This window comes from Tachyglossus aculeatus, chromosome 9 (genome assembly GCF_015852505.1).
Source record: "Tachyglossus aculeatus isolate mTacAcu1 chromosome 9, mTacAcu1.pri, whole genome shotgun sequence".
Classification (NCBI taxonomy): domain Eukaryota; kingdom Metazoa; phylum Chordata; class Mammalia; order Monotremata; family Tachyglossidae; genus Tachyglossus; species Tachyglossus aculeatus.
The window spans coordinates 23,234,416-23,255,017 of NC_052074.1; the positions used below are offsets into that span (position 1 = coordinate 23,234,416).

Genomic DNA, 20,602 nt, shown 5'->3' on the forward strand with positions numbered 1-20,602 from the left:
AGCTGTTCACATTTGTAATATGCCAAGAAACCCCTGAAAAAATTAGAATTTGGCGTGTATTTGGGACTTAAATGACTACAATATTAAAAACTCTTTGTTTATGAAGCAGCTCATCATTAGCACCCCCAGGAGCTGGTGGGCTTTTAGTGTCCTTTATAGGAATTTTTTACATGCCTTGTTGTGTTGCAAGCATATTTCTTGTTCCTCCACTTCAAGACTACCAGTCATTCAGGTTGATCATCAGCAGATCATTTAAAGTTGATTATTATAAGCCGTTGGTGATCACTTTTAGTATTCATGGTATTCAGATCTCCCTCAGAGAGTAGGGGGTTGGTTGATAGTCATATTTGAGTGCTTACTATGTGCAGAGCGCTGTACTAAGTGCTTGGGAGAGTACAATATAAGTCACATTCCCTGCTCACAGCCAACTTATGATCTATTAGTCCTCCTAATATAGTCAAATGACATTTTTTTCAGAGTACCTTTGCTTCAGAAGTGATTCCTTTTCAAAGTAGATCCCAAGGGCTCCACCATGCACTTTATCTCCACTCCTACTGATGTAACTGGTCTGTGCCCCATTATTATTAATATTAATTTTATGATATATATTTATTGCTTATAGTACTGTGCTAAGTGCTGAGTTAGGTACAAGGTGAAACTCACAATCTCACAGGTAGGGAGTAGCCCCATTTCACAAATGAGGAAACTGAGGGTTAGAGAGATTAAGGGACTTTCCCAAAGTCATACAGCAGGTCAGTGGCAGAACTGGGTTTGGAACCTGGGTCTCCTGTGTCCCAGATTACAATTTAAGAAGGGAAGCAGCATGGCCTAGTGGATGGAGCATGGGCCTGGAATTCAGAAGGACCTGGGTTCTGATTCCAACTCCACCACTTGTCTGCTGTGTGACCCTGGACAAGTCATTTAATTTCTCTGTGACACAGTTATCTCATCTGGAAAATGGGGATTAAGACTGTGAGGCCCATAGAAGCAGTGTGGCTCAGTGGAAAGAATGCGGGCTTGGGAGTCAGAGGTCCTGGGTTCTAATCCCAGCTCCACCACATGTCTGCTGTGTGACCTTGGGCAAGTCACTTAACTTCTCTGAGCCTCAGTTACCTCATCTGTAAAATGGGGATTAAGACTGTGAGCCCCACGTGGGATAACCTGATCACCTTGTAAACTCCCCAGCGCTTAGAACAGTGCTTTGCACATAGTAAGCGCTTAATAAATGTCATTATTATTATTATATGGGACATGGACTGTGACCTACCTGATTATCTTGTATCTACTCCAGTGTGTAGTACATTGCCTGGCACATAGTAAGCGCTTAACAAATACCATCAAAAAAAATTGTCAGATGCCTAAACGGGATCCACACCCACCATCCAATTTTTCACATTGAAACTTATGTATATGTCTATTTTTTATTTGTTTACTCGAGTTTGGCATTTAAGTCTGTCTCTGACTCTTAGCTATGTCTGGTTTGGCAATTTGTGTCCCCTCATTTTCTCCATTAGATTATAAACAGCAGGGTGTATGTCTTTTGTTGCTTTTCTATGTGCCTCAAGCATCTAGCACAATGATGTGCACTCAATAGTTGCTTAATAATGAATAAATAAATAAACAAACAAATAAATGTTGCTGTTGATGATGAAGATGATGAAAGTGGTTCACTGCACTGGAAACTGGATATATCTTCTGAGCTAGGTCCAGGGTTCATAACCCTTCAGGAGTTTTGGACACCACAGCAGTTGTATAGGTCTTCAGTTTGGCGTGAAACTTGGTGCCCCATTATCGCTTAATTCTGTCACTAGCCTCTAAACTCGGATATATTATCCTGAGCTTTGCAGTAGTGATGCAAAACTGCTCTAATGACACCTGGACACCAGAGATACTATGAAGGCAGCCAGGAAGTCCTCTCTTTCAGGAAAGTGCCTTCCTGAAGAACAAGAAGAAGAATAGTATTTGTTAAGCACTTACTGTGTGTAAAGCACTGTACTAAGCACTGGGGTAGATACAAAATGATCAAGACAGGCATAGTCCCTGTCCCACCTGGGGCTCATGGTCCAGCTTTGGCAAGTGGCACGAGCTGCACTCCAATTGGAGCTAGGGGACTTCTATCACTCCTAATCCCTATAACACAGAATCTGACTGACCCAGAATAAATGCCAAAAAACCAAGGGGCTGGAAAGGCATTGCTTGTTTTGGCCAATATATCAGTCAGTCAAGTGCCCAGTGGCCACAAGGAGCTATTTATTGGCTCCCAGGCCAGTGTTTATTTGGAATTGCCTGATGGGGTGTGGGGTTTACCAATTTCTAGATCCAGCTTTCCCCTCTGAGAGCCTTTAAAAGGTTATGCTTCCGACAGCTTCACTGTCCCAACTAGCAAGCAAGGTGTAATAAGAAGGGAAGGGAACCCTTTTGCATATTATTTTGAGGTCTTCAAGAGGTCACATGTACGAATTTATTCTAGCCTTCATGTTTAGTAAGAAGTGCTGGGGAGAGGTTAGGAAGACTGCATGATTTGGCCCTTTGAGAAATGCAGTTGAAATGAACCAACCTAAATGCTTAATCCATGCATTTATCCTTTCCCACCTTGATTACTGTATCAGCCTCCTTGCTGACCTCCCTGCCTCCTATCTCTCCACACTCCAGCCCATACTTCACTCAGATGCCTGGATTATTTTTGTGCAAAAATGTTCAGTCCGTGTTTCCCCGTTCTTCAGGAATCTCCAGTGTTTGCCCGTCCACCTCCGCATCAAGCAGAAACTCTTTTACCATCACATTTAAAGCCCTCAATCACCTTGCCCCCTCCTACCTCACCCTGCTAATCTCCTGCCACAACCCAGGCCACATACTTTGCTCCTCTAATGCCAATCTACTCACTGTACCTCCATCTTGTCTATCTCGTTGCCGACCTCTTGCCCATATCCTGCCTCTAACCTGGAACGCCCTCCCTCTTCACATCCGACAGACAGTGACTCTACCCCACCTTCAAAGCCTTATTGAAGGAATGTCTCCTCCAAGAGGTCTTCCCTGACTAAGCCCTCTTTTCCGTTTCTTCCACTCCCTTTATTCATTCCCCCCTCCCAGTCCCACAGCACTTATGTACCTATCTGTAATTTATTGATTTATATTGATCTCTATCTACCCCTCTGGACTGTAGGCTTATTTTGGGCAGGGACTATGTTTGTTATATTGTACTTTTCCAAGCACTTAGTTCAGTGTTCTGCACACTGTAAGCGCTCAATAAATATGATTGATCGATTGAACGAACTGTCATCCACCCACCCTCCCCATCTTCTCTCTCCCCTGAAAGCCAAGATAAACTGCTATTTTCTAGGAACCATAACAACTAGATACCTTTAGGTCTAGACAGGAAGCAATCTATATCAGTCAAGGTCTCTGTCTTCACAGGCTCTGTCTTCAGACCACTTTTCCCCCAAGAAAATGTGGGAAAATTAATGGTTTTCTCTCCTCTCCCCACAGGCAGCACTAGTAGGAGGAACAACTATGGTCATTGGCCATGTTTTACCTGACAAGGAGACCTCCCTCGTGGAGGCCTATGAGAAGTGCCGGAGCCTGGCTGACCCTAAGGTCTGCTGTGATTACTCACTCCACATGGGGATCACTTGGTGGGCCCCCAAGGTAAGAGGCCTCGCTTTTGACACCGTCCACCTTTCAGCGTGTTGCTGTCCTCGACTTTGGTCCCGTCATGGCTCTTAATCATTCTCTTCTTCCTCCTCCTGCGTCCTTTTACTTCCACATAGTAGCACTAAGGATTTTATGGCTTGTCACCACCAGCCAGGAATAAAAATTAACGCAACGATGAGAGCTGCTGCTCAGTAAAAAAGCGTCCTACATTGTGAGTGGCAGGAAACTCGTAGGTGAAAACCGTAATCATTCAGTGAAATACAACTCCCATTACCTGCATCCATGCAAACCGTATTACAGCTTTAGTACCAGCCTGGCCTCCTGCTCCAGTGCCTATTTTCCAAAGAGTTATGGTTCCCACTGTGGTCCAGAAACAGCCCCAAAACCCCGGTAGCTTAGTGATCTGTGAATTTGGATCTTATTCCCAACTGAGAGACCCAGAAGAGTTCCCTGGAACCTGTAATTGAAACTGTTTTAGGATCACCAATGAATCTCCCCCCGGAGCTGGCCTGCATCCCGGTCACTCTGTCACTTAACAGAGAAGTTAAATGACTTCCCCAAGGTCACACAGCAGACAAGTGGCTTAGCTGGAACTAGAACCCACGTCCTTCTGATTCCCAGGCCTTACTCTACCCATGAGTCGACAGAGCTTCTCGCCTGGTATTCTCTGCCTCTCGTCCATGCCATTTTCTTCACCATCATACTGTTGGACCATCTCTGGAAGCCCCCCACCTTGAACCCACCTTGAACTCAAGAAAACATTGTCACTTCAGCCATTCAATATGAACTGCAGGAGCTCCGGAAATTATTCTTGTAAAATGCAATAATTCCTATAAGATGACCAAAGGGAGTTTGTGCTGTTGAAAGCTGGTTTAGGGAACTCACAGACCTTCCTCTGAGAGATCAGGGCTGCCCTCAAGAAGAAGCAACACTTCTACTGTAGTGATTTCTAGGACTGCGGTAAAATTTCCTGAACTGTCTCTTCTCCTCCCACATTCACAGATGCGTAATACTTGCCCTGCTTTTCTTCCATCAGGTTAAAGTAGAAATGGAGACTCTGGTGAGGGAGAAGGGTGTAAATTCATTCCAGATGTTCATGACCTACAAGGATTTATATATGCTACGTGACAGTGAACTGTATCAAGTCTTCCGAGCCTGCAAGGACATTGGTGCCATAGCCCGAGTCCATGCTGAGAATGGAGAGCTGGTAGCTGAGGCAAGTATTGCCCTGGGAAAGACAAAAGAAAGTTCTAAGAATAAAGAATGTATTTCTTTATGGTATTTGTTCAGCACTTACTATATATCAAGAGCTGTTTTACGTCCTGAGGTAGATGTAAGTTAATCAGACCAGATACAGTCCCTGTCCCATATGGAGCTCACAGTCAAAGAAGAAGGGAGAACAGATATTGAATCCCCATTTTGCAGTTGAGGAAACTGAGGCACAGAGCAGGAAAGTGGCAGAGTCAGAATTAGAACCCAGATCCTCTGGCTCCAGGCACATGCTTTATCTACTAGGCTATGCTGCGTAGGGTAGTCTGGGAGTTTGGCAGTCATCTGCCAAAAATCTGTATTGGTACTAATTGCCTCATAGAAAAATCAGTACATTACTGGGTTATGGTTGAATTTATATATTGGAAAATTATCTGCCACCATTGCCTTACCATCAGGGTTATGAGTGGGAAGCATGAGAGAAGTAGCATGGCCTAGTGGAAAGATCGTGGGCTTGGGAGTCAGAAAGACCTGGGTTCTAATCCTGACTCTGCCAAATTGCCTGCTGTATGACCTTGGGAAAGTCACTTAACTTCTATGTGCCTCAGTTGCCTCATCTATAAAATAGGGATTGAATACCTGTCCTCCCTCCTACTTGGACCGTGAGCCTCATGTGGGACAGGGACGATGTCCTACCTGATTGACTTGTATCTACCTCAGTACTTAAAACAGTGTTTGACACATAATAAACGGTTAACAAATACCACAAGAACATAAAAGCACATCCCCGCTGCCGAAGAGGGGCAGATGATTGAAGAAGGGAAGTTCACCGTAGCCACACCCTTTTCCTTCAGCCCCAAGGACACTGCCGACCAGTAAAGCAACACAGAACTAAAAAATAGAGCCATGGGGCAATTGATGTGGCCACAACTTAGGTGTAAAATGATCTAGGTCAGCTTCTACTCCAGCCTCCTTGCTGAGACCTTTTCAAGACCCTTTGCTTCCTTGATAAATTAGGCCACCTGGTCACTAGTTAATCACTACATTTCCGAAGACATTTTTTCCGTGGTGTTGTTTTTGATATCAACCAGGTAAACTGAATTCCTTTGGAAAAATCTCTACCCCCTTTTCACCTTCTTTTTTGAAAGGAAAGATGTGTAGATGAGTAAAGGATGCAAGCCTAATTAGGTGGGCTGAGGTCTAGTCTGCCTGCCAGGTGGAAACTTTATTTTAATCTTGTTTCTTCCTTCCAAGAACTCAGTTCTTTCTCCTTTACTGTTGCTCAGGGTGCTAAAGAGGCACTGGATTTGGGCATCACCGGTCCTGAGGGAATAGAGATCAGCCGTCCAGAGGAGGTAAGGGAGAAGAAAGACTTCATATCACTTTTTCATTTTCTTTCATGTCAAAGAATCATAGTTCTTTGTAGGCAGGAGCCTCTGATCTGACTTTGTCAAAGCTTAATAAATATGACTTAATTCAACTTTTTACTCCTCCCACCCCATCCTTCCAGATTAATGTAAAGCTGGCATTTCCTATGCCAATCCCACTTTAGGAAGTATTTGGGTATAGATTGTGCGACACCATGAAAAGCGATGTAGAAAGAAAAGCTAAACAGACTGCCACCAAACTAAGAATTTCTATATATCCCTGTGAGGCCAGCTCTTAAAACATTTAGCTGTTTCAGAATCAAAATGAGATGCTCATTTGAGTCCTCTCTGCTTACAAACAGATGATTTCAGCTTGGATTTCACCTCAAGTACTCCCTCAGTCTGGTTCATTTCCCCACTCTTGCCTAATCCTACTTCTTCTCCACTCCGTACCATTATTAAATGCATGTGGTGAAGTGGCAGCAATTTTTTTTCAAGTCATGAGCCTGGAAGGACAAGGATGTTTACAAGGATTAGGGAAAGGGAAGAGGAATGGAAGTAGTGCAATACAAATTATTGCTCCTGCTCATTGTCTCATCCCTGATTTTTATGGAACCACACATACTACTCCCGCCCTGGTGAAAAGTGTCTGTGACTCTCCCTACCCCTTCCTTGTCAGGTTTAGTGTCAGGGAGGACTCACAACCCAAAGGAATAGGATGGTTCTCCTTGAGCAATGGCTTTGTTTTGATTGTGACAGAAATATCAAGTTGAAAACCGGTCTCCAGCTACTAAGATGGAAACCATAAGGCAGTAGTTACGTGTGGGCAGGTTAGAAAGGCCTACTGATCAGGTTGTTTGTTTCTTTATCATTGAAGCTCTGATATTCAACCCAAATAGATTTATAAAAATAGAGACTACTCTTTAGACTCTGCAGAGGGTCTCTCCCTGAAATAAGCAGCATCTCAAAGGAAATCTATGGAACTGAAGATTTAAGATTTAGGGCCTATTGTCCTAAATGTAGGTGATTTTGCCTGGCCCCAGAATAAAGTCTCCAGCCTGTCTGAGATGATGAATCATATTTTCATAATGTGCTCTATTTCCCCAAACAGCTAGAAGCTGAAGCCACCCACCGTGTGATCACCATTGCTAACAGGGTAAGGAGCAGTCTCACCAGAAATCTCTCCCTTCCTTTACTTCGGGGGCGGGATCCCAACTGTCACAGCAGAATCTGCTGTTGAGTATACAAGAACCGACTGGCTCAATTGTTTTCATGTATGGGTCCCTGTTACTCCCATCTGCACCTGAGATTGGGATTAAATTGGTTCTTTTTTTTTCTTAGCAGTTTAGAATTCATCTCTTTCTGCTGGGGACAGCTGGGTAACTCACCTAACTTACCATTATCCTTTCTGTCCATTCTGTGGAGTTTAATCCAAGTCCTTCTAAAGTGTCATAGGAGCAAGGAATAGATTGGAGCAGGGCCAACTGGATAAAGAAGACTTAGGGAGTTATCAAGGAAAGGCTTGAACTACAGAAGACACAAGGGGCTCAAGCCTCTTCTGAATTGGGATCAGTGGAATTGGGTGAAGAATGTCAAGCCCCAAACTAGTTGCTAAATCTCAGGCTTTCTAAAGTCAGTTGATAAAGACTGCATTGGGGTATGATATTTTGGAATCCAGATTGCCCTATCTGCTGCTTCCTACTGTGGTAGCAAAAGGATTCCTGAAACAAAGATTTATTGTTATAACAGATAAACAGTTGTTCTGGCAAGGTGCCTTTGGTGGTAAGAGGCACCCCGCACAAAGAAAGCCATGGTCCAGAGCTCTTTTCAGTTCTCTGTGAGAACAGTAACCCATGTTATCTGGGAAACAGTGTGGCCTAGTGGAAAGAGCATAGGCCTGGAAATCAGAGAACCTGGGTTCTAATCTGAGCTCTGCCACTTGTCTGCTGTGTGACCTTGGGCAAGTCACTAAACTTATCTGTGCCTCAGTTCCCTCATTTGTAAAATAGAGATCAATTCCTACTTACTTCGGTTTAGACTGGGAGCTCCATATGACACAGAGACTCTGGCCAACCTGATTATCTTGTATCTACCTCAGTGCTTGGCACATAGTAAGCTCTTAACGCAAAATGATTATTGTTGTATTGCCCATCTTATCTATATCCATGGATGAAACTAAACTGGAATGGGCCAGAATTTGTTTCCAGAAAGATAAAAAGTCCTGGAATGATCATTTTGGTATGAAAATAATTTTTCCACAGTGGCCTTTTCAGACGACAGGGAAATGGCATCTCCCACTCACGTCAGCCTGGACTAGAGAGGGACGGGCATGCTTGCCCACAGTCCCTGCTGTCTCTTGATTGCCAGCTGCCAAAGCCCTGCCTCTCCCATATTTTCTCTGTCCTGAAGACACTGGGCCACGTGCCGCTGTTTAGCTTGTGACTTTATGTGCATCTTCTTTAGTGGCTGCGATCCACCACTCCTTGCTGTCTGCTGTAGGACGTGGCCCCCGTGCCCACCTCTCCTCTCCGTCTCCCACTACCCTTCACATGATGTTCTCTTGCTGCAGTAACGGTGGCGGCAATTGGAAAGACATTTTATCCTTTCCTTCCTGGCTGTATCCAGGTTTGGAACTCTGTGAAGTTATCTTTCCCAAATACATTCTGTTAACAGAATCAGTTTGATTTTAAAGTCATGATAATGATTATTATGGTATTTGCCAAGCACTGTTCTAAGAGCTTGGGTAGATACAGAGTAATCAGGCGCATAGTCTTAATCCCCATTTTACAGATGAGGTAACTGAGGCACAGAGAAGTTAAATGCCTTGTCCAAGGTCACACAGCAGACAGTGGTGGAGCCGGAATTAGAACTCACGTCCTCTGACTCCCAAACCTGTGCTCTTGCCACTAGGCCATGCTGCTTCTCCGGTCGGTCTTGCTTACCAACACTGTCCTCATCTCGTGCGTATCTTCTTGTGAAGAATACAGTTTCTCTAGTAAACCCATCCCCTTTAACAATGACTCTCCCTGACGATCCTTCTCAAATTCCCCAAAAAGGGAGAATATTGTTTAGTGCTTTGTCTCTCTTGAGATGGCAACTTCAGGGCAAGTATGGGTTTTTTTCAGCAGTCAATCGAACAGTACTATGTATCTTGCATGCAGAACACTGTACTGAGTGCTTGGGAGAGTGCAGTAGAATTAGTAGGAACGATTCCTGTCCTCAAGGATCGTACCGACCAGCAGGGAAAACAGGCACTAAAATAAATATAAAGAGATGTACAAAAATGCTTTGATGGGTGGGGTGGTCTGAGTACCAAGTGTTTGGTGACATGGGAGTGCTGAAGTGGTTTTTATCAAGGGATATAGAGTAGGGAGATGAGGGAAGACCTTTTGGAGACTATTGGTTTCAGAAGGGCTTTAAAGATGGGTAGAGCCTGCCAGTTGTGAAGGGATGTGAGCAAGAGGTTGAAGACAGAGATGAAAATAAGACCCGGGGAGAAGGTTGGCAAGAGACGAATGAAGTGTTTGAGGTGGGGTAGCAGAAGAAGGGCAAGGACAAATAGTGGGGAGAAAGCTGATTGAGTGCCTTGAAGCAAATGGTCAGGAGTTTCAGCACTAACTTTATAATAGTCATTTTAAAAGGTACCTGCGAATATGAAAAAGGCAGTGATTCAGGAGTAGCTTCACTTGCAAGTTGTTGGTCTTCTGTCTTTGTAAATTTCAAGAATTTTGTCTCAGATGCAATTGTGGTACTCTAGTTGGCTATTTAAATGAGGAAATTTTCTTACTCTTGACAGCAGCAGGAGTCATTTCATCACTTCACCCCAGTACAGCTTTACAGGGTTAGCTCACTGACAGCAAGCAATCTTGGATTCCTGGTTCCTACAAGTCTCGTCTATATCCTCTTGAAAGGAGCTAGGGAGAGGGAATTCTGGGGAATGAGGAGGGAAGTGGGAAAGATGGAAACTGTATTTTAGTTCCTGCAAAGGCTGTGTCTATTTCTTATATCTTCACTGAAAGGCCAAATGTATAAAGAAGGTGTTTTTCAATTTTCAGACTCACTGCCCTGTTTACCTGATCAATGTTTCCAGTATCTCTGCTGGAGATGTGGTTGCTGCTGCTAAAATGCAAGGTAAGGCCATAGGCTAAGAGAACAGGTAAGAACAATGGAGAAGCAACGTGGCTCAGTGGAAAGAGCACAGGCTTGGGAGTCAGAGGTCATGGGTTCTAATCCTGGCTCCGCCGCTTGTCAGCTGTGTGACTTTGGGCAAGTCACTTAACTTCTCTGTGCCTCAGTTCCCTCATCTGTAAAATGGGGATGCAGACTGTGAGCCCACGTGGAACAACCGGATCTCCTTGTATTCCCCCCCACAGCATTTAGAACAGTGCTTTGCACATAGTAAGTGCTTAACAAATGCCATCATTATTATTAACAACGAGATACCTCTGAGAGGTATAATATGATAAAAGGGAGAAAGAAATGAAACTAAGGTCATCCATTTTCACTAGTTATTGCTCAGGGGGCAGTTTGGTACTTTCAATCAATCAATCAGTCGTAGTTATTGAGTGCTTACTGTGTGCAGAGCCCTGTGTGCAGAGCACTTTCTTTCAAGACTTTCTAGTGCCCTGGCCTTTCCCTTCAAGACTTTCTAGTCCCCTAGCCTTTCCCATCAAGACTTTCTAGCCCCCTAGCCTTTCTCTTCAAGACTTTCTAGCCCTCCGGCCTTTTCCTTCAAGACTTTGTAGCCCCCTGGCCTTTCCCTTCGAGACTTGCTAGCCCCCTGACCTTTCCCTCCAAGACTTTCTAGCCCCATGACCTTTCCTGTTTTTCCTACCCAGGATCAGCTGTGCTGGCCTGGACTGGTCACTGTCACTTGGAAGTGGAATGCCACTTGGGTGGGATTCTTTTGCCTTCACTGGGTGAAGGCCAGGGCCGGGTTGCGGATGGAGCAATAACAGTTTTCCTCCCCCAAAACTCAAATGTAAACTCTCTGAAACCCTTCTCTAACATTGAAGGCATCCTTTAGGGATCGTAGTTATATAAGGGTTCTTGGTATGAAGCCTTTTTAAATTGCATAATAGATTCCTGGGACCAACAAAAATATACATGGAAGAGTTCATTATAAAAGATGTTTAACACAAGCACTGTCTTGCAAAGGACCGTGGCCTAGCCCTCCCAGGTCAGTGTTGACCTCTGTGGCTCTGCCCTGCACGGTGCAGCTCATTTTCAGCCATTTTACCCAAAGATTTCATTTCTGGGCTCTCGTCAGAGTATCAGGTTCTCGGGATTTAAAAAATAATGTAAAGTAAATAGATTTTTTTCCCTCTTGTTAGAAGAAGCCACCCTGTGCTTGGGTTGGAACTGCCCAATCCAGGGAATCTTTAAATAGAGATTGGAACAGGGAGCAGCTAATAATAATGGTTGTGTTTGTTAGGTACTGCAGCTGATATTAAATGATCATTTTGAGTGACCTTTTAAAGTGGCTCAATGTTTACCTTATTCTACCTTGGATCCAACTCCCTGAGGCATTCCCACAACAAACTGGAAGACCAACAGTAAGAAAAACTGCTATTACAAGGTTCAGACAATCAGTGGTATTTATTGAACCCTTACTTTGTGCAGAGTACTGTACAAAACAATAGAGTCGGTAGGCACAGACCCTGCCCTCAAAGAGCTTACAGACTAATGAGGGAGGCAGACATGAAGGAAAATTACAGGTAAGGGAAGCAAGTACAAGGATATTTACATAAGTGCTCTGGGGATTGGGAGGAGTATCTAGGTGCTTCAAGGAGGGTCATTGGAGAGGTTGTAAATAGGAAACAGGATTGGGAGCTTAGAGCAAAGTCCGGGAAGGCTTTCTGGAGGAGATACGGTTTCAGTAGGGTAATTGAAGAAGGTGAGAGTGCTGATCTGTTGGATATGTTAGGGGAGGGAATCTAGGCAGGGGAGTTCAGTTATACCCAAGTATGAACAATACAACTCTTTAAAAAACCCAGACACTTTCATAAGTGCGACTTCCCTAGACTCTTATCTTCTTTCACCAGTGCGAGTCTACGAAAATGCCTGCAGCGATCTCACCAAATACCCATTCTTTTACATACCTTAAAGTCCAACGAGTTCAAGTAGCTCTTCTGACTTTTCCATTACATCTTTCGAGACTTGAAATATGAGAATAACATTACAAAGAAGTCTGGCTAGGTAAACGTTTTTTACTAGGTTGCAAACCTATTAAACTGTCTAATCACATTGACTATTTGTTTGGTTTGAAATTGGCTAGATTTCCATTTACTTTAAACTCTTCTTGATATTCCGTTCCTCCAGAGAAGCAAACAAGTACCGATAGGCATGTTGACCCTTAATTAATTTCCTCCACTTGTCTTATTGTCCATTAAAGATCATCTTGTGCATGCTGATCCAGTTCAGTGAGTTATAGTGCAGTAAAGAAGAATTTTCCAATATTGTTTTACCTCTTCCATCAGCATCCCTCTTTTTACAACCTCATCCCATCTCTTCTTTAAAGCCAAGGTCAAAAGGACAAAACTAAATGAATTCCCCCTCTAGTCTTTCTAGTCCTTTGGGTGTTTTTTTGTTGTTGTTTTTAAAATCTCTGAGTTGCTTAGGTTTTTTTAGGGTTCATTCTGTACTGTTTTTTCAGGTTTTTCTCAATTTTTCCAACCACTATTCACTCTTCAACTAAGAGTAGAGTGATTTCCACATCCTCAGTGCACTGCTTGATCCATTTTCTCACCTCTTCTTCCCATATGCTCCTAACTGGTAATTTGCCAACAAAACATACATCATCATCTCCCCTTTTAGAACAGGTCACTAACCAACTGGGATTGTCAGGAAATCTCTGTGGCTGCCAAGAGATTCTAAACATTTTCTTTATGGAATCCAAGGGATAGAGGTCAGGTGAAAGGGGGATGTGAGTGAAAAAAGAAGAGCTCTTCTAATGGTCAGTTGCATTTGAGAAAGTGAAACTTTACAAAGTGTCCTCTAGCCTTCCTGAAGTTGAACATCTGATGTTGAGCTTTCTGGCTTCCCTACTGTGGTTCTACCAGGCAGGATGCCTCAGTTTGCTAAGATTTGGCACAGACTTTCCATTGATAACAAAAGGGATGAATTCAGACCCTCTGGAATGTACAGCTGAAGTTGGCACTGACCAAGCTGGATTCTCCCAGCTGTCTGTCCCCATGCCTTCCCTTCCCTTTTCCTGCCCTCATTCCTGCTGCACAGTTCTTCATTTTTTATATAAATGGTATTTGTTGAGTGCTTACTTTGTGCTAGGCACTGTACTAAGTGCTGGGATAGGTACTACCTAATCAGGTTGGACACAGTCCATGTCCCACATGGGGCTCACAATCTTAATCCCCATTTTACAGATGAGGTAACTGAGGCACAGAGAAGTGAAGTGACTTGCTCAAGGTCACACAGCAGAAGAGTGGCAGAGTGGGGTTTAGAATCCAGGTCCTTCTGACTCCCAGCCCCATGCTCTGCCACTAGGCCATGCTGGTTCTCCATTCACTTCTACTGTTTCTGCTGTCACCTGTACTAGGTTGATGTGTGTGAAAGATGTGACTGTGAGCCCACTGTTGGGTAGGGACTGTCTCTATATGTTGCCAACTTGTACTTCCCAAGCGCTTAGTACAGTGCTGTGCACACAGTAAGCGCTCAATAAATACGATTGATAATGAAAGAGACCAAACATCCAAAGTTGTCTTGCCTCACACTTATTGAGACTTTGTTGAACCCACGGAGTTCCTTGGCCACCCTGCCTCCATACCCTTACCAGGGCTCCTTTGGAGTGACAGGAACTTGTCTCCAAGGCCTCAGTGAATGAGTTTCTTGCAGGTTCCATTAATTTTTTTGGTCTTTTTTCTTCCAGGGAAGGTTGTGTATGCAGAGACGACCACAGCACACGCCACGCTGACAGGCTTGCATTATTACCACCAGGATTGGTCTCACGCTGCCGCCTATGTCACGGTGCCCCCTCTGAGACTGGACACTAATACATCAACCTACCTCATGAGCCTGCTAGCCAAGTAAGGAGCTTCATCTTTTTAACATTACTGTCAATCCACAGAAGCAGCAGGCCCTAATGGATAGAGCACGGGCCTAAGAGTCAGAAATTGCTTGGGTTCTAATCCCGGCTCCGCTACTTGTCTGCTGTGTGATCTTGGGCAAGTCGCTTCACTTCTCTGTGCCTGTTACCTCATCTAGAAAATGGGGATTAAGACTGTGAGCCCCATGTGGGACAGTGCTCTGCATACAGTAAGAGCTCAATGAATACGATTGACTAATGGACTGATTTGAACTGTGCCCAACCAGATTGTCATGTATCTACACCAGCACTTAGTACAGTGCCTGGCACATAGCACTTAACAGATTCCATTAAAAAAATCCTTAGGGATTAGTAAGAAATTGTGAACTGTGTCCTAAATTAAAATTTAAGGAGAGCTAGAACAAATAAATAGTCAGTGCACCACATATATTGGGAAATTATGAATGCTTAGTTAACCAGCTGAGCTTCCCTCAGACCCACCCAATCTCTCTTCCACTCACTCCCATTCCTCCCTCTTCCCCTTTCCTGCCCCCTCCTACCTTAATCCCCTTTTCTGCCCCCCCTTACCCCCATTCTTCTACATCCTCTGCCAGTTTCATTCTTCATTCTCCTCTTCCTCTCAATCCTCTACTTCCATCTTTCCCTCTCCCATTCTCCCCTCTTCTCCTTCTCACTCTGTTCTAGGCCCTGCCGAGGTGGAGTAGCCTAGTAGCACAGACACCTGTTTTCATTCAGAAAAGAAAGAGGAATCTTGGTTTCTTCAAGAGGTGTGACCCTCTTCCAATTGGCCAATAGCCCATTCCTCTGAGAAACTGAGCCCCCACTTCTTGCAGTTATGGTGCTTGTGAAGCACAGTTATGCTAAAGAGGAAGGGAAAGGCTGAATGAGGGAATTCCTTTGAGAGAAAGTTAATTTCCATTTCAGTTCCGTGGACCACAAAGCCTTTTATCCATAACTCTATGCCTCATATGCTTTCTGTGTGGTTGGAACGGTTCTCAAGACTTTACTGTGACAAACTGTGGAAAATGCTGATTTGATCCTTACTCCTCAGACTGGGAGTCTGGGTCCCTAACAGTTTCTCTTCTCTTTGGATCCCTGACACTGCCAGAGCAGAAGGCTTTCAGAGGACGAAGAAATGATAAAACATTTCCAAAGCAATTTTTTAGCGTTTGCTCTTCTTGTCATCCACTCTCCTTGGAAACAGCTCAGTCTCTTTACTGCTCGGTCAGCCATTTTGCTGGAGAGCAGCTGGCTTGAGAAATGATACGGCTGATGATTTGCAGTCACAATGATCCTCCTGGCATGAGTGGGTTTAGAGGCAGGGCTGCCTGAAGTGAGTGAGGTGCAGGGCCAGCCAGCTCAGCAATGTCTTCTTGGATGGCTGTGCATCTTTCCTACCTGGGTGTCCTGCAGAGCAAACTGACCAGTCCACCAGACATTTCCCTGGATGCAGACCCCCAAACTCCCCATGCCTCAGGGAGCACAATCCATCAATCAAATCAGTCGTATTCATTGAGCTCTTACTGTGTGAAGAGCATTGTACGGCAACAGCACTAGTAGTCACATTCCCTGCCCACAGCGAGCAAGCTTACATCCCCACCTCTGCTGATGGGGCGGGATGAGGAGGCTCCCAAGGTATTGGGATGGGGCAGAGGTGCCAACCTCTCTCTACGCGCACCCAGGATCAGCTCAGGAAGCTCAGGGAGGGCTTTATTATGCAGTCCCAAGCTTGGGAATGAGAAGAGAGTGGCTTACAGAGTGAAATTATCTGCTCCTTCAGTACTTTTGCTCCTTAAACCACTTCATACCCAAACCATGCCTGGAAGGTATTGGTTCTGGAGTGCAGTTTGGCTCTGAGCTCTTTAAAGGGTGAAGGTGGTTTAAGTGGGATGTTTGTTGTTTGTTTTATGGTATTTGGTAAGCGCTTAGTATGTGTCACCGTTCTAAGCGCTGGGGTAGATACAAGTCAATTAGGTTGGACGCAGTCCCTGTCCGGCACGGGGCTCACAATCTTAAGTATCATCATCATCATTATCATCAATCGTATTTATTGAGCGCTTACTATGTGCAGAGCACTGTACTAAGCGCTTGGGAAGTACAAATTGGCAACATATAGAGACAGTCCCTACCCAACAGTGGGCTCACAGTCTAAAAGGGGGAGACAGAGAACAAAACCAAACATACTAACAAAATAAAATAAGTAGAATAGATATGTACAAGTAAAATAAATAAATAAATAAATAGAGTAATAAATATGTGCAAACATATATAAGTAGGAGGAAGAACAGGAGAACTGAGTCACAGAGAAGTTAAGTGACTTGCCCAAGGTTCCATGGCAAGTACTTGGCAAAGCTGGAATTAGAACCCAGGCCCTCTGGCTCCCAAGCCCGTGCTCTTTACACCAAGTCGTGCTGCTTCTCCCAGACCCAACCCAGCACTCTGGACTTGGTTCTAACATATTTCGTTCCTTTTCTTTTCACCATGTTATGAGCTTAGTTCCTATAACGAGTTTAAAGAGCTTCATGGTTAAAGGGGCTCTCTGTTTGATCTCCTTAACAGCCTCTACCAGAAGCTATTTTGGCTCTTGGTGGCAGGGTCACTGATCTGGGATTGGAATGTTAGTAGTTGGGATTACTTGAACAAACATGTTTATTCCAACCACAATTTGAATAAAAGGGGTTTGTAACTCTCTGTAAAATGAATTGACCAAAGTCATCTCCTGTGCCTTCCCTAATGAAGGATGCTGAACACAAGCCACTGCAGCGGTAGCTCCATTGCATCAATCAAAGGTTTTTCTTGAGCACTTATTGTGTGCAGAGCACTGTACTAAGTGTTTGGGAGAGTACAACAGAGTCGGTAGACATGTTCCCTGCCCAAAGCAAGCTTACAGTCTAGAGGGGGAGACAGGCATTAATATAAATAATTTATAATATATAATTTATAGATAGCCTGGCGTGGTGGATAGAGTGCGGGCTGGGGAGTCAGAAAGTCATGGATTCTAATCCTGGCTCTGCCAGTTGCCTGCTGTGTGACCTTGGACAACTCATTTCACTTCTCTGTGTCTCAGTTACCTCATCTGTAAAATGGGGACTGAGACTGTGAGCCTCCCCCCCCCATTGGACAGGGATTGTGTCTAACTCAGTTGGCTTGTAACCATCCCAGTGCTTAGTACTGTGCCTGGCACACAATAAGCACTTAACAAATACCGTCATTATTATTATTATTCGTATGACGAAGGTCTCCACAGTGCTTAGTACAATTTTACGCTCTCAGTGGGTATTCAGTAAATACCCCGTAATCTCTCCATCCACTGGGTGAGCAGCAGAGAATCATATTTAACTTGTTCTCTTTCTCCCCGCTCTCAGTGATACTTTGAACATTGTAGCTTCAGACCACCGGCCCTTTACTACCAAGCAAAAAGCCATGGGCAAGGAGGATTTCACTAAGATTCCTCACGGAGTGAGCGGCGTGCAGGACCGAATGAGCGTCATCTGGGAGAGAGGAGTGGTATGTTTCCCTAGTTTTTTTGCTCCTTCAGTGAGCAAGTTCTCAAAGGTGTCATCAGCCCTCAGGGCCACAGCTTCTCAACCACAGAATCTCATAAGAGAACTGGGAAGGCATCTCCTTGCTGGGACCGAGCCGTAGATTTACCTGTACTGAACGTCGCAGACTCGGTCGCTATGAAACACAACTGACTGCTCTCTTGATAGACCATGGCCAACAAAAGAGCATTTGGCCCAGAATGGCAACTTCCCAGCAGTTTTGTAGTCCAATGTAAACAAAGCAAAAGGGAATATAGCTAGGGAGAGGGAGAGAGTATTTGAGTGTGCAGCCCTGTTGAGTCTATAATGATCTTCCTTCAATACCCTGAGGAGATTCAAAAAAAGTATCCAAAAAAAAAAGGAAACTAAAGGGGAGCTGGGACAGAGTTAAGGAAGGTAATTCTGTGGCCCTGGGTTGGCCATTCCAGCACTAGAGAGCAGACGGGGTGGTGAGTTGCCACTTAGAGACATGAAAGTGAGTCTTCACATGTTCCCTTTCTGATTGCAATCTGCAGGTTGGAGGAAAGATGGATGAAAACCGCTTCGTAGCCGTCACTAGTTCGAATGCAGCGAAGATTCACAACCTGTATCCCCGGAAGGGGCGCATCATCCCTGGAGCCGACGCCGACGTGGTGGTCTGGGATCCGGAAGCGACAAAGTAAACACAGTGGCCACTCACTGGGGTCTGAGGAGCTCGAAACTGGGAGGAAGTTGTCAGACACCTCATGGGCCGGAACTCCAAATCTAAATTTCATACTCAGTAGTCTCGAGGGCCTTGGGGTGCCCAGAGTTTAGGCCTTGGGTTGTTCGTGTCATGGAACCAGAATGGTGTAGTGGTCCAGCCCAGGGTAGCTCTGTGCATTAGTGACTAAAAGACCTGGCTGGGGATGCTTCTCTGGAGAGCTGAGTAACAAATTGTCACAGTCACTGGTCAGTCATTAGTCTTCTGCTTGTGCTACTGTGACATTCTTGTCATCTCTGGAACAAAGCCCTAAGCCCCAACCCTAACTGTGGCCATAACATTAATGCCGGCTCTAGTCCTAGCCTGAATGAGTCTTCTGGTGATTGAAAGTGTTGGCAGGCTGATTTCAGTTTGGGGAGGTGACAACAATTGGATTTTACTTTGAGGAGATCTGTCTTTCTGTCCTTTTGGTATTCCTTCCGTGACCCCTTTACTCTCCCCACCAGTCTGCAATGTTCAAACTGTCTTCAGTTTCTTTGGTTTCTGATTGGGCCGCTGGGCTCCACGTGAAGCACCCAGTCTCCCTTGGGTCCCTGGGTTTGGCTTGGCTATCCTCTTATTTGCCTGACTCTTAACCAAATCTCTCTCCTCCCCACCTAGGACCATCTCAGCCAGCACCCAGGTGCAAGGGGGTGACATAAACCTGTATGAGAACATGCGCTGCCACGGGGTCCCTCTAGTCACTATCAGCCGCGGGAGAGTCGTGTACGAGAATGGCGTCTTCATGTGTGCCGAGGGCTCAGGCAAATTCTGTCCACTTCGGACCTTCCCAGACTCTGTGTACAAGAAGCTAGTCCAGAGAGAGAAGGTAAGAGAGAAGGAACCCAAGCCTGGGCTGTGCGGGGAGGACAAGTGGCCACTGGAATGCCTTGCGTGGCTTCCCCGAGGCTGAAAGGTCTTCCCATCCTCTCAGTGAAAACTCTCAACTCTCCCTTGCGGGGGAACACCTTGACCCTACTTTCTCATAAGCCACTCAGGATATAGAAGAAATAGCTCTTGAACCCACCCCCCAAATAGTGGAAATGTAGCAGGAAGGGTCTCCCAAACTCCTGCAGTTCCCTGGGGCCTCAGCATCCTGCCTTCTGGGAAGGGGCTAAATTGTGAAATCCCAGCAGGATCAGGCAACTGAAAACAGCTGCTGCCACCTCGAGTGACAATCCTGTAATCCTTCAGCACCGAGATTTCCTGATCGTATTTAGGTTCCACTTTTTGCCCAGGTGTTGATTTCCTCTAACACTCCTGTGAGTGTGTGTGAGGGGATTGATTTCCTCCGATAGTCATGTGAGTCTTTGTAAGGGGATTCCCTGCCACTGTGATCTAAACGAAGGCAGGCAGGGTGAAGCAGGACATCCCGTGGACCCTTGGAAACAGCACAGGGGTGCTGCTTCCTGCAATTGCTGAGGATGACCCAGAGTAGGTAAAATGGAGCCGGTTAGAATGATGGCATCTCCTGGGTGTCACTATGGCCTCAGGTTCTTGGGTCCTTCCTCAGAGTGGGGCATTCCCCCAGCAAGTGACTTCATGAAGGGACTCTCACAGAAGACCATACAGTCCCAAATGATGAACCCATTTCCTACTCTTTGGGAGAAGCCCTGGGGATTCTTTTTCCTCTTCTTTTTCTCTCCCCAGAAAGCTTCCTTCTCCTCCTCCTGAGGTATTGGCCTTAGATCGCAGGACTTTCCTATCATTGTTCTCCCCCAGGTTGGAGCCCAAATTCCTCTTGTTATTAAGTTCGTATCGAATTCCAATTGCTACCTGTAATAAACTATGATTTTTTTACAGTACGGCTTGGGAGAGACCAATCCATTGTTTGCTTTCAAGAAAAGGGTCCAGGGACTTCTAATGTCTTTGCTTCTGGATCAGCCCCCATGTTGATAGATCACCTCAGCCACAGAAGACCTAGTAGATACCAGGCCCAAGAGTCCTAACCCAACCATTGACAGACCTGTTTGATGAAGGGGCTGCTTAAAAGCAACCTATCCCTTCTCACCCTGGCTCACGTCCTCTGCTCACGTCCTGGGTATCGGGT

At 45.1% G+C, this 20,602-nt stretch overlaps 1 protein-coding gene across 4 annotated transcripts in view; it reads left to right on the forward strand.

The window, feature by feature from the left end:
• Positions 1–20,602, forward strand: part of DPYSL5 (dihydropyrimidinase like 5) — a 73,961-nt gene that overhangs the window by 42,676 nt on the left and 10,683 nt on the right. For all 4 annotated transcript variants that reach the window (XM_038751578.1, XM_038751575.1, XM_038751577.1 and 1 more), the window contains exons 3-11: positions 3,487–3,645; positions 4,688–4,867; positions 6,147–6,215; positions 7,339–7,383; positions 10,283–10,358; positions 14,113–14,269; positions 17,655–17,796; positions 18,347–18,489; positions 19,174–19,381. In XM_038751578.1, the coding sequence (XP_038607506.1) occupies positions 3,487–3,645; positions 4,688–4,867; positions 6,147–6,215; positions 7,339–7,383; positions 10,283–10,358; positions 14,113–14,269; positions 17,655–17,796; positions 18,347–18,489; positions 19,174–19,381 (1,179 nt within the window). The remainder of the gene's footprint in view (positions 1–3,486; positions 3,646–4,687; positions 4,868–6,146; positions 6,216–7,338; positions 7,384–10,282; positions 10,359–14,112; positions 14,270–17,654; positions 17,797–18,346; positions 18,490–19,173; positions 19,382–20,602) is intronic.